Below are 12687 nucleotides of genomic sequence, written 5' to 3' on the forward strand. Positions count from 1 at the left end.
CCATACGGGGTGCCGCTCGTCATGGCTAATCCACCACAGGCAACTTGCACCCGTGCCAAACAATTGAAATTGTCACTGATTCGGGATAGTGACCCCGCGTCAGGCCCATTCTCTTATTTCTGAGAAAGCACTTCACCACACAAGATCCGGCGAAACAACGGTCACGCTGGATGGTTTGGATTGTCGCGGCGCTGTGTCATCGTTCGCAACTTCACGAACAAAGAGGTGCTGATGTCGCGAGCTCTTCTCGCCCTCAGCGTTTACTATTGCTCCTGTGGAGGCAATTGTCTCATCTAGATGCGCCTTGAGGGCGTCGCAAAGGCGTGTGGCCCTCGTTGGTGCCTTATACACCCCCGGAACCAGATTAAAGGAGCGTAGCTTGCGCCAACGAACGTTGTCAATGAGGAGCGCGGTGCCAGCGACGTCAAAGCGGCGGCGCACCGTGTTCGTCAGGGGAAGCGTCTCCTGTGTGTCCAGCGCGGCTGGATACGGGTCACCGCGCGCCCCAGAGATCTTCAAGACGATCCCCACTCGATGCCCGCGGCGATCTCCACAGACAAACCCCTGCGAGTAATACTCGAGTATATCACCAGGGCGAAGCGTCTCTGGGGGAAGCTGAGAGGCGCTGAGCCCCACCATATCAAATCTGCAACTTCAGGAGCACGGCTGATCGCTGGGCGGTGCTGGCGATTCCGGAATGAAGTGCATGACGATCTCAAAGGTATCTTTGAAATTTTAAATATATGCTACTTTTGGCAGTTACTTTTAGAATTGTTAGCAGTACTTCAGGTACTGCGCAGCATCAACCTGCAAGCGCTGTGCAATTAAAAGGGACGCAATTCCGGTTTGGTTTCTGTCTATTTGTGTTCAAATCTGCCCGGCATTGTTGTGCTGGTCAGATTTCTACGTGTGTTTCTAACGTTTCCTCAATTTGCTACTGTAGTAGTGTAGTGAGCTGGCGCGTAAGCCACACCTACAGAAGGTGAGAAATATGTTGATCTCGAAAGATACAATGCCAAGCACTTCAACTCGCGAATGAGAATGAATGCCCCTTATAAAGGGTATAAAAAGGATCGCCACCTCTAAAACAGGTCTTTGTGACAAGGGGTGTAAAAACAAGCATACGAATCTTGGAAGCCCACGCCTGCAACATGGCGAGTCTCCGCCGCTTCCTGCATCGCGACACGCCGCAGCCACCTGCGAGCTGGCAACCAGACGGGAGTTTTGCAACTCGAGCGTCACATGCGCATCGCGAGCGTGCCGAGACGGCCCCCAGCTCGCAGATTGAGGTCCCCAATAATGAGCAAGGCTCTTCCATCCCTGTACCCAGCAGCGCACGCATGTCGAGCTTCTCGCGCTTCTTTGAGCGAGCAGATGGTCGCTCGTCTTCGTCTTCGTCCTCATCTTCGTCGGATGGTGATGATATGGAGGGTGCTGGTGAGAATAATAAACCGATTACCGTATTTCGCATGTAGATAAGGATAACATGGAATGGATGAATTAAGAAGACTAATTATTGTTTGCAGGTGGCGCAATGACGTCAACGAGTTACTTTCGCCCTCGGACCATGGACGGATATACGAGATATCTTGAGTAATTTCTCGCTGAGATGTTTTTTGTGTCTCTGCAGTAGAGTTTTACTAATTGTATTGTGTTTATTGCAGAGCTGCCTTTATGGAGGGGTATTTGGAAAAGCAGAGCTCGGAGAATCCAAAACTTTGGAAGAAGAGGTGGTTCGTCATGCAGGAGAGTAAACTATTCTACTATAAGTCACAGGGAGACGTCAAGGAGCAGAAACCCACGGACGATACGTGTTGTGGTGTCATCTCAATGGAGAACATCGAGTCAGTGACGACAGCGGTACGACTCGGTCTACTGCATCTTATAGCAGAGGAGATGGAGAAAGCACAAGCTGCCTCCTGTACCAGAGCACTGTGTCATCTCTACCTCACCCGTCCGCTTCTCCTCCTTGCTAACTTACGCCTGCCTCCACTCTCCTATTCCCCTACCCAGAAGGACTTTGGCGTCGCTGCCTTCCAGATCCGCATGGAAAGTCGGCGGTACGTCTTACGTGCCGAGTCCAAAGACATGGTAAGAGAATCTGTCGATGGCTACGTTTCGTTAGTGATAAACTAACCATTACCAATTCTCTTTGATAGATGCACGAATGGCTATTTAATTTCCAGAAATCAATCGCGAATATCGTTTCTGCCTTGTCACGAAGCCAGGTATGTGTTCGTCTCTCTTTTAATGGCATTGTTTGTGACTAGGTAGTAAGAAGTCATGTTTTGTCAGGCGGTCGCTGCTCCGAACCGGTTTTGCGGTAATTTATCTCGAAGAGTACGTCATTTGCCCGGATGGAATCAATGCGTGATTTACTCACTTTTGAGCGAGTCTGTCTCTGTGTCTTGTGCGTGCGGGGGAAATGATGCAGCAGAGCATGCCCCGCGTGAACCGCAGTGTCTCGTTCGATTATCAGGACTACATGGACCAGTTCCCTATTGCAGCTTCTGTCGATGATTTATATCGTGGACGAGCGAGCGGAGGATTTTTCGCGTCAACGAGCTTTTCAGACGAGTCGACAGGTGGCGATGGCTCTTCGTCTTCGCGCGCGAGTCCTCGGCGGGCGAGTAGTCCGTTAGGTTTTGGTGGCTTTGGACCTCGGAGTCCATTGATGTTTGCGTTCGACCCGATGGATGATGTACCAGAGCACCACACGCCTCTGGTTCGACACAACTCGATTGCAGAAACAAAAGAAGAAGAAAGTGTCGATTACGATGAGCAACTACATTTAGGTGGGCGATGGGAGGAGAACGAACACACGGAGAAGGCCACTGAAGCGCCACCAATAATTCCGACAGCATCCCCCCCAGCCGCAGTAGGCAAGTACGTCCCTCGTTATCTACGGAACCGCAGCGCTGCAGAGGCGACTTCACCTCCTCCTCTTCCGGTCGATTTATCCCCACCCCAGGAGCCTGCGCCTGCTCCTACTGCTGGTCGTTGGGTACCTCGCCACCAGAGAGAAGGGTTCGCCGAGATGCAGCCAATCGAGTCGTTCTCCATCAACACCCGCGACTCTTTTCACGAGCCTTTCAACGAAGACAGCTCGAGTTACTCGACGGGTGATGACGTTCATGGAGTGACGTCGCTGCTGGGAGTTCGGTCAGCAATGGAGGATGTTTGCTGTTGTATCCCCGACCTCAACGCACACTTGAAAGATGACGAACCTCATCATCAGAGGCAATCGTTTTATGCTTTATTTGATGGCCATAGCGGCGTTCGGGTACGTTGCTACTGCTCTGTGTTAATTGTCTTGTTTACGAGGGTGTCTTACCGTGCTTTTAATTGCTGCAGGCTGCGACCTTTTCCAACCAACGACTGGTACAATATGTGATTTCACATGAAGCTTTTATGTCGGATACGCGTCTGGCCTTTGAGGAATGTTTTTCGCGGATCGACAGAGAATTTCTACAAAAGGCAGAGGAGGAGGTGCGTACTGTACATTGTTTATTTTGATGTGGGAACAGTTCTAAGCGTTTTCACGCCTGTGACAGAGTCTGGATGATGGCACTACAGCAGCGGTGGTGCTGATTCGGGGCAACCGGCTGATCACTGCGAATATTGGAGACTGCAGGGCAGTTGTCAGCATCGGTGGTCAGGCTCTGGATATTATTGAAGAGCAGACACCAGGACGCCCAGACGAGCGAGAGCGGATCGAAAAGCAGGGAGGGTGGGTGAAAGAAGAGCGTGAACTGCAGCTCTCTAAGCTCCACTCGATGGATTTAAGCGACCCGGAGATCCAACAGCGTGCTGAGCGGGTAGTCAAGTGGGTGACAATCTACCGAGTGAACGGCGAGCTGGCTGTGTCTCGCGCTATTGGTGATATTGATTATAAGGGCGAGGCCCTATTCAAATACGAGTACTGGGCCTTTCCTGAGGGACACGACCGAGTATTTCGTGGCGATTTGGTTATCTCGGTACCAGAGTGTCAGGTAACAACAAGACGGAAGTCGGTAGAATTCAAGCTGACGGTATAATCCTAACTTTTGGTATTCTGCCATAGGAAATCGAGATCACCCCGGAGTTTGACTTCCTTATTCTGGCATGTGACGGCTTGTGGGACACTATTAAGAGCAAGGAGGCTGTCAAGTACGTCGCTGACAGACTAAACGAAGGTTACTCTGCTAAGGTACGAGCTCATTTTCAAGGCTCTGTGGCTTGTTTGATGTGATTTTAAAGCCATTTTGTCTCTTCTTATTTCTTGCAGCAAGCCAGCCAGTCTCTGGCAAACTTGGCCATTCGGTCAGGTTCGTCCGACAACGTGTCCGTCGTTATTGTATTGCTCAACACGGAGCAGACCTCCAGCTCAATAGATGCGCTTTCAAGGCAGTGAGAGAACGAGATTCATCTTCATATCATGCCAAACGCCTCATCCCTCGCCAACCAAGTCTTACAAGTATAGGAAAATGTCTCCACGGCCAGATAAACTGCTTTTTAAGTGTGCATATATATGCGTTTTCATAACTGTTGGCAAGTGGGAATCAAATGTATCTAATCAACTTTCTCCTTACTTCTCGACAGCTGCGACCAGGTCTGCGAAATCATGAACATGCAAGAGTCAGTCGTCGCATCCTCACGTCACAGAACACACATGACAACAAGGTTTCCATACCTTGCACAATTTTGCCGAAAGCTGGGGCCGCAACCGAGTCCGGGTATTCCTCCAGGAATGACACACCTTCCTCGCACGCACCGGTCATTTTGTTGTCCAGCGGCAGGCGACCTAGGAACGGCACGTTGAACTTCTTGGCCATGGCCTCACCGCCACCAGTGGACGCAGGGAACACTTCCATTTGCACCGAGTGCTTCAGCAGCTCCGGTGCCTTCTCTTGTAGCAACTATAGTACAGTTAACCACGAGGCAATCCATCGTCAGTATACAGTCTACACCATCACTACTCATCCCCGTCTCACCTTCATAAACGCCGACGTCTCGTCATTGCCGTCGGCCCCAACAAACTTGACGTCGCTGAGTGGACGCTGCACACCGCTCATGTTCTCGACGACACCCAGCACGTTAATGTTGGTCTTGCGACAGAAGTTGAGCTCTTTACGTACGTCACTGAGTGCCACTTCCTGGGGCGTGGTAACCACGACGGCACCGTCCAGATCAGCCTCTTTCATGTACTGCACGATGCTAATGTGTTCGTCCGACGTGCCTGGGGGTGTGTCAATGATGAGGTAGTCGAGCTCTCCCCACTGCACGTCGACGAGGAATTGCTTGATAATACCGCTCTTCTTAGGGCCACGCCAGATGATGGCGTCGTCAGCGTTGGGCAACATGAAGCCAATGGACATGACGCCCAAGTTGTCGTCCACATAGACGGGGGACCAGCCGGCAGCGCTTTGATGCACTTCCTGACCCACAAGACCGAGCATCCTGGGCACACTTGGGCCCGTAATGTCCACGTCTAGCAGTCCCACTTGGAAGCCCTTACCAGCCAACGCGAAGGCCAGCTGACAGGCCACGGTGCTCTTGCCCACGCCGCCTTTGCCTGACAGAACCAGCAGCTTGTGCTTGACCCCGGCCAGACGCTGCTTCACGTCCGACACAGCAGGGTCTGGCTGCCGTGATGTGCCGGACGCGCACAGACTCTGGTTGGGGCAGCCAACGCAGCCGCCGGCCTTGCCTGCCTGCTCCGACTGAGGGCCGACGCATTCTGCGTTTGCGTTGGCAGGTGCGCTTGTCGCCATGGCTCAGAAATCGATGAATAACATGTCAGCCGGCAACACTGCGTCAACCACATCATGTTTACACTAATTAATGTGGCGAGATGTGAAAGAGTTTTCACCAATCACAGAGTGGTAGAATGATGGTGGTATACGCTATCATTGGTATTGCTGTACAGCGTCACATGCTGCTTAAGACATGAAGCGTTCGAAAGAGAGGGCTTTCGACGGCGAGCACTAGAATTATAATAGAAGTTTTGTTTTGTCGGAACTCACAAAAGATCTACATGAGACCAAGAGACGCTGAGGAGTCACGCACGCGGATGAGATGGTGAAGATCTCGTCATTCATGAGAAGGTGAGCGTCAGCAGAGAAGGTGAACAGGATGAGCAGTTAGGAAACCTCTCGAAGGAGAGAATGCATTTTACATAACAACTAAATTCAATCAGTCTTCAATCTACCACGCCGAGCACAAGCGACCAACAGGTTATGAGTCCAACGGGTTCCGACGGCACCTCACAGCAACAAAACCCGCGCGATGTCCAAGAGACTGATGTCCACGGGCTGAACGTGGCAGCAGACCCGTTTGAGTTGTTCGAGGGGACGCACTCTGAGTCAGGTGCGTCCGATGCTCCAGGAAGGGGAAGCCGGAACTCTAGCGCAAGTTCTGAGCGACTAGATAAGCTTGAAGGTCTCATTGAAGGCATGGCCAAACAACAGGCCAAGTTTATGGCTGACCAAGCGGAGCTTCAAAAGCAGCTGCAGCACCGCACGGACACGCCATCCTTCGAACACAAGTACGGAGAGTCGAGCGCGTTTACTGATTTCATCAAGGCTCGAGCACGGCGGATGAGAGTAGGATCTCTCGATGCGTCGATGAGGACGCCGACGCAGACGACGCCAGCTCCAGAGATGCCGACGCCACCGACGGAGAACGCGACGAGTATGCAACAGCGGATGGCCGCACCCATGGCAGAGCAGTTTGTGCCGCCACCAAACTTCGGACTCAAGGTGCCGAAGCCACGCGACCTGGACTGGCTTCGCGAAGTTCGCGGGCAAGGAGGTGTATCCTGGCCTTGGTGCGGATTTCAAGACTTGGGGACTGCGATTCTTGCAGCGACTGGCTGCAGCTCAGCAGATGAGCGGTGGTGACTGGTCAGAGGAATTCCGCATCCTTGCCTTGAACGGCAAGATGGATGGATCTGCACTGGTGTACTTCGAGAGGATGCTTCCACTCTGGACGGCGGAGTCGCCGACACTGGAACATGTGATGAATAGAATGTTAGTACCGTACATGACGACGATCACTGCATCCAAGGGATTGCAGTTGATGACGGCAGAGAAACTGCGCGAAAGGACGTGGGCGGAGCACTTTCAGTACTTGACGTACGTAGCTGAAAGGTCGGGGTGTTCGGATCTACACGTGATACAGTGTTTGTGTAAGTCCGCACCGGGTTACTTGCAGAGTGCCATGCTCACAAGGCTGAACTCACAGCGCATGGATCACTTGCAGCAAGCTACGGAGTTAGTGGCTTTTGCGATTGAGTACGAGGCAAGCATGGGCAAGTACGAACGATCTCGCAGTCAAGGAGGTTGCGACAACAGAGAACATGGTCGGTTCCATGGTAGTAACCGAGGTATCCACGGTGAACGAGGACTGGAAACCGTCTCACGCGTAGACGATACTGACACTCGCAGGTGCTACAACTGCAACGAGATTGGACATATTGCAAGAAATTGTCCAGCGAAGAAGAATAACGGTGCCAAAGAGATCAAGGTCTCGCTAGCTGTCGGGACGGGCACGAACACCGACACACACGCGTGGATCTTGGATAGTGGATCCAGCGTGCATCTAGTCAAGACCGTAGAACTGTTGAAGAACGCAGTGGACTGTGACGATCAATACAGAGCGGCGAATGGTGAGAACATAAGGGTAATCAAGAAAGGCTCTGTGGAGCTCAAGACGATCGTGGATGGACGAGAAGTCGTGGTGGACATTTCGGATGTTCATTACGCTGAGAACTTAGCCGACAACATCATGAGTTACGGCAGATTGGAGGAGAAAGGTGTGTACCTTGAGCGTCACGACGGCAAAAGCTACATGGTGCAGCAGAAGAGTGGAGTGCGCGTGTTCGAAGTCCACAGACGACACAACGTGTTAATGATAGACACCACGGGGAATACAAGCAAACAGGCGCGAATTAGTGCAGTAGTCAGTCAACTGAAAGAAGCAAACAACTCCCTGAATGAGGCTGTGACCGAGACGACACTATTGGAGCTGCACAAGCGTCTGGGGCACATCTCGTACGACACGGTAGAGCGCATGGCCGACGCGGCCGGATCAGGCATTAGGTTGACGAGCCGAGTGCACATGAACTGCTTAACCTGTGCACAAGGCAAGCAGAGTAAAAACAACCAGTCACTGAAAGATACGGGAGCGAACGCACCCATTGACAAGATCGGAGGCGTCATTGGGAGCGATATCAAGGGGCCCATGACACCCAAGGACAGGCGCGGTAATAGGTACTTAATTAACTTTGTCGACTATTCCACGAACTACGTGAGGGTGTTCCTGGCCAAGAACAAGGTGGAAGCCACTAAGAAGTTCGAACACTTCTTAGTGTACTTCGAGAAACGATTTAACTGTAGAATCCACGTGCTCAGGACTGACGGAGGCAAGGAGTATACGAACGTGGATCCGTTCTGCAAGGCGACAGGAGTGCGCCGACAGATTAGCGAGAGAGAGAACCAGGCATCCAACGGGAAGGCCGAACGAATGCACAGGACAGTGCTGAACATGGCCAGATGCATGTTATTCGCTAGTGGGCTATCACTGTACTTCTGGGGAGATGCAGTCGAGTACGCAGCGTACGTACTCAACCGCAGCTCGTGTAGAGCGAACGCCAAACGCATATCGCCATTGGAGATGTTGACGGGTTCAGTACCGAACTTGTCAGACATCGTCACGTTCGGCAGCCCCTGTACTGCTTACAGAGACGCCGGCAAGAAGGCCTGGAAGGCAAGAGCACAAGTTGGCATGATAATAGGCAAGAACGACGAAACGAAGGGCTACAAGGTCTACTTACCGAAGGACAGAATTGTAATAACAACCCAGCACATTAAGAACGTCGAGACCTTGGACGCCAAGCAGAACGCGCAACTGCAGGAACAGCTCGAGATAGAAGATCCAGAATTGAAGAAGGCAGTTAAAGAGCGAGAGAAGGCGACGAAGCGGAAGGAGACAGCTGTAGAAGAAACACGCAACAGTGAAAAGACCGCAGAAGAAGAAAACAAGTCGCTGGATAGAGCAAAGAAGACAAAGAAGAAGAAGAAACAGGCTAAGAAGAACAATAAGAGGCGAAGCACAGATGCAGCTGAAAAGGAAGGAGCAGATGAAGAACACGTGCCAACTGAAGAAAGAGAGACCACACGCATGCACACGCGCAACATGGGCGCAAAACATGTTCCAGTAAACCGTGTGAACGTGGTGAAGCGCGAGGATCCGAAGAACTATAAGCAAGCAATGAAGGACCCGCGCGCAGACAAATGGAGGCAGGCCATCAAAGAAGCGCTTGACGCATTGGAACAGAATGGCACGTGGACGGTAGCGAAAAAGCCGCCAGGGACGAAGTGCTTGCGCACGAAGTGGGTCTTCAAGCTCAAGACTCATGCGGATGGTACCATTGAGCGGTACAAGGCTAGGCTGGTAGCGCGCGGAGACCAGCAGGAGTACGGTGTAGATTACACGTTTACGTTCTCAGCCGTACTGGAGTTAGTATCTGGGAGAGTGATACTAGTGGTATCGCGTATCTGGAAGGTGCCGGCACGCCACGGAGACGTACCGAGTGCGTACGTGAAGGCCAAGAAAGAGGCCGAGCTAATCATAATCCTGCTGATCCCACAAGGCATGGAGTTCACAAAGGAGCAGCTCGAAGCACTGGGCGTGACGAGTAAGGACGAGCTGGTGTTAATCTTGGAGAAGGGTCTCTACGGACTAAAGCAGTCTGGCCGATTGTGGAATCACTTGCTACACAGTATCTTAGTGTCGCTGGGGTTCCAGCAATGCTATACCGACAGTTGTCTATACATCAAAACCGAAACAGACGGTATGACACTTGTAGGGATCTACGTGGATGACATCTTAGTGACGGCAACAAGCGAGGACAGGGTTGACAAGTTCTTCGCAGAGATGCAGATCGTAGAGCTTAAGGACTTGGGTGTGGTGTCCAAGTTCCTGGGAATTGCATTTCAATACGACGATGAAAAAGGGTGGGCTCTGGACCAGGAGCAAGTAATCCAGGACCTACTGGTAAAGTTCGAGTTGGATAACGCGGCAGCAGTACGTACGCCGATCGACGGTGGATACGACGGCGAGGAGACCAGTGTAATACTGCCGAGTAAGGGTGCAGGAAGTCCAAGGCGACCAACAGTGCAGACTTTCCAGTCGTTGGTGGGCAGTTTGTTGTGGCTCTCAAGATGTACGAGGCCTGACATCTCTTTTGCAGTGCACTGTGTGACGAGAAACGCACACGCCCCCACCGAGGCCGACTGGAGGTTGGCGAAGAGAATTGCTAAGTATTTAAAGGGGACGAAGAAGTTGAAGTTCCTAATGAACACCAACAAGAACACAATGAACAATGCTGGGGTGCTGGTGGAAGCGTTCAGCGATGCAGACTACGCGTCCAACAAGAAAGACAGGAAGTCTGTAACAGGAGGAGTACTAATGGTTGCAGGAGTGATAGTAGCATGGCTGTGCAAGAAGCAAGCGTGCGTTGCACTGTCGACCATGGAGTCAGAGTTCGTGGCAGCATCACAGACGACTGCGAAGATGCTGGGCATCATGGAATGTCTCAAAGAGGTAGGACTAAAGCTAATGAAGCCGTCAGTGCTTCATGTCGACAACCAAGCTGCAATAGCTCAGTTGGAGGGAGAGGATTCGTCCGGACGTGCCAAGCACATTGACACGCGTCACAAGTTTGTGAAGGACTTCGTACAAAAGAACGTGCTACGGGTGCAGTATTGTGAGTCCGTGAAGATGCGTGCAGATATCCTGACGAAGGTTCTCCCCGGGCCTCGCCTCAAGGAGCTGCGTGAACTGGTGATGTTGTCAGGATGATCGCCCGGGAAGGAGTGTCGGAACTCACAAAAGATCTACATGAGACCAAGAGACGCTGAGGAGTCACGCACGCGGATGAGATGGTGAAGATCTCGTCATTCATGAGAAGGTGAGCGTCAGCAGAGAAGGTGAACAGGATGAGCAGTTAGGAAACCTCTCGAAGGAGAGAATGCATTTTACATAACAACTAAATTCAATCAGTCTTCAATCTACCACGCCGAGCACAAGCGACCAAAATGTGCGCATGCTCATCAAGCGCGACGACTTCAGCGGAATGGAAACGTCGGGCAACAAGATACGCAAACTTGAATTCCTACTAGCGGAGGCGCTGGAGCAAAAAGCGGACTGTATCGTTACGTGCGGCGGCATGCAGAGTAACCATTGCAGAGCCACTGCTGCCGTCGCAAGGATGCTCGGGTTGGATTCGTATCTGCTGCTACGCACTAACAAGCCTGACGAGGACCCAGGACTGGTGGGCAATGTGCTGTTCGACCGGTAATGATGCTGAGAGAGTGTTTCCGACCGGGGTGGAGGATTACCGCTATTGCTGTGATATATAGTATGTTGGACGCCAACCTCATCCAAATGTCTCGTCAGGAGTACGGCAAATGCGGCAGTGAAGCTATGATTAAGGTGAGTGGCCTTAGTTGATGGTTGTATCATCTCGCAATGCTAACCAATCTGCTATGCTGTGCTTCTTAGCGCACTTGTGACCGACTACGGAACGAAGGACGTCGTCCGTACGCGATTCCGGTCGGTGGGAGCAATGGTCTCGGCACGTGGGGATACATTCAAGCCATTGACGAAATCAATCACCAAATTAAGGTTTGTGTTGAAAAAATTCGGCTGGGGGCACTGAGACGAACAAAATTCAAACCTGAATATTCGATCCGTGTGAAAATAAAAGGATCTCAATCTCCCAGTCACGGATATTGCGTTTGCTTGCGGAAGCGGAGGAACAGCTACTGGTATTGGGCTGGGGTCGTATCTGTACGCTGAGGCCCACCCAGATGCAGCTCTAAACTTTGACACGAAGACTCCTGGTACGGCATTTGTGAACCTTACTCGTATCGGATACATTCGCTCAAATGTGGGTTTAATACGTGTGCTTTGTCGTGGCAATTTAGCGCACGCGTATATTGTTTGCGACAGCGACGAGTATTTTCACGGCCACATCGACGGTCAGATCCTGCCCGCCATGGGAGCACCGTCCGACATTTTGTCGAGGCAGTTTCTCCAGATCACCAACGCGCAGGGCACCGGCTACGCTCGCAGCACGAAGAAGGAGCTTGAGTTCATCTACAGTGTGAGTCGCAAGACCGGTGTGTTAATGGACCCCGTTTACTCCGGCAAGGCGCTCTTCCACCTTATTCGCGAATTGAACGAAGCGCCAGAGGTAAGAAGCGTTAGGAAAATACAGCCTTCGCTGCCGGTGCTAACCACCAATGTTGTTGTGTGCTTTCAGAAATTTGTGGGGAAGACTATCCTGTTCGTGCACACAGGCGGCCAGTTCGGTATGTTTGACAAGGTAGACGCGCTGCAAGAGGTCATTCGCCAAGACCAGGTGTCGCGCTTTGTGATGGAGTAGCCCAGAACCTCTTCCTCGTACCCATGGCTACGTACATGCAATGAAATACCCAAAACCACAATGAATGTCGCTCCTCCCATGTATGGTTGCGTCCGACCTTATTTTTTTTACCCATTTCACCTTCGCAAGACTGTGCCCACGGCGCTGATTGTGGGATGAATAATATGCAATTTTCTGCTTCGATTGCTATAATATAGCAGATTGAGCACAAATTTCTGCTTTATTTATATAATATAAATAAAGCAGAAATTTGT

The 12687-nt window shown here is 51.6% G+C and overlaps 5 protein-coding genes across 5 annotated transcripts; 4 read left to right on the top strand and 1 right to left on the bottom strand.

The window, feature by feature from the left end:
- Nucleotides 1-1151: 1151 nt before the first annotated feature.
- Nucleotides 1152-1597, top strand: PITG_21170 (uncharacterized protein; the record flags this gene model as incomplete). Its single annotated transcript, XM_002895216.1, has 2 exons — nucleotides 1152-1437; nucleotides 1527-1597. 2 exons carry the CDS (start codon nucleotides 1152-1154, stop codon nucleotides 1595-1597), a joined length of 357 nt encoding a protein of 118 aa, XP_002895262.1.
- A 77-nt stretch (nucleotides 1598-1674) lies between these two features.
- Nucleotides 1675-2270, top strand: PITG_21171 (uncharacterized protein; the record flags this gene model as incomplete). Its single annotated transcript, XM_002895217.1, has 3 exons — nucleotides 1675-1860; nucleotides 2014-2091; nucleotides 2160-2270. 3 exons carry the CDS (start codon nucleotides 1675-1677, stop codon nucleotides 2268-2270), a joined length of 375 nt encoding a protein of 124 aa, XP_002895263.1.
- Nucleotides 2271-2440: 170 nt separating this feature from the next.
- On the top strand, nucleotides 2441-4500 carry PITG_21172 (protein phosphatase 1E, putative; the record flags this gene model as incomplete). Its single annotated transcript, XM_002895218.1, has 6 exons — nucleotides 2441-2765; nucleotides 2841-3283; nucleotides 3355-3489; nucleotides 3555-3992; nucleotides 4064-4189; nucleotides 4268-4500. The coding sequence occupies 6 exons, from the start codon at nucleotides 2441-2443 to the stop codon at nucleotides 4391-4393; spliced, it is 1593 nt and encodes a 530-aa protein (XP_002895264.1).
- Nucleotides 4501-4567: 67 nt separating this feature from the next.
- Nucleotides 4568-5753, bottom strand: PITG_21173 (nucleotide-binding protein 1; the record flags this gene model as incomplete). Its single annotated transcript, XM_002895219.1, has 3 exons — nucleotides 4568-4593; nucleotides 4673-4898; nucleotides 4974-5753. The coding sequence occupies 3 exons, from the start codon at nucleotides 5751-5753 to the stop codon at nucleotides 4568-4570; spliced, it is 1032 nt and encodes a 343-aa protein (XP_002895265.1).
- A 5366-nt stretch (nucleotides 5754-11119) lies between these two features.
- PITG_21174 (D-cysteine desulfhydrase, putative) lies at nucleotides 11120-12433 on the top strand (the record flags this gene model as incomplete). Its single annotated transcript, XM_002895220.1, has 6 exons — nucleotides 11120-11340; nucleotides 11406-11478; nucleotides 11548-11670; nucleotides 11753-11888; nucleotides 11973-12241; nucleotides 12311-12433. 6 exons carry the CDS (start codon nucleotides 11120-11122, stop codon nucleotides 12431-12433), a joined length of 945 nt encoding a protein of 314 aa, XP_002895266.1.
- Nucleotides 12434-12687: the final 254 nt, after the last annotated feature.

The sequence above is a fragment of the Phytophthora infestans genome, genomic scaffold, assembly GCF_000142945.1.
Source record: "Phytophthora infestans T30-4 supercont1.221 genomic scaffold, whole genome shotgun sequence".
In the NCBI taxonomy this organism is placed as follows: domain Eukaryota; phylum Oomycota; class Peronosporomycetes; order Peronosporales; family Peronosporaceae; genus Phytophthora; species Phytophthora infestans.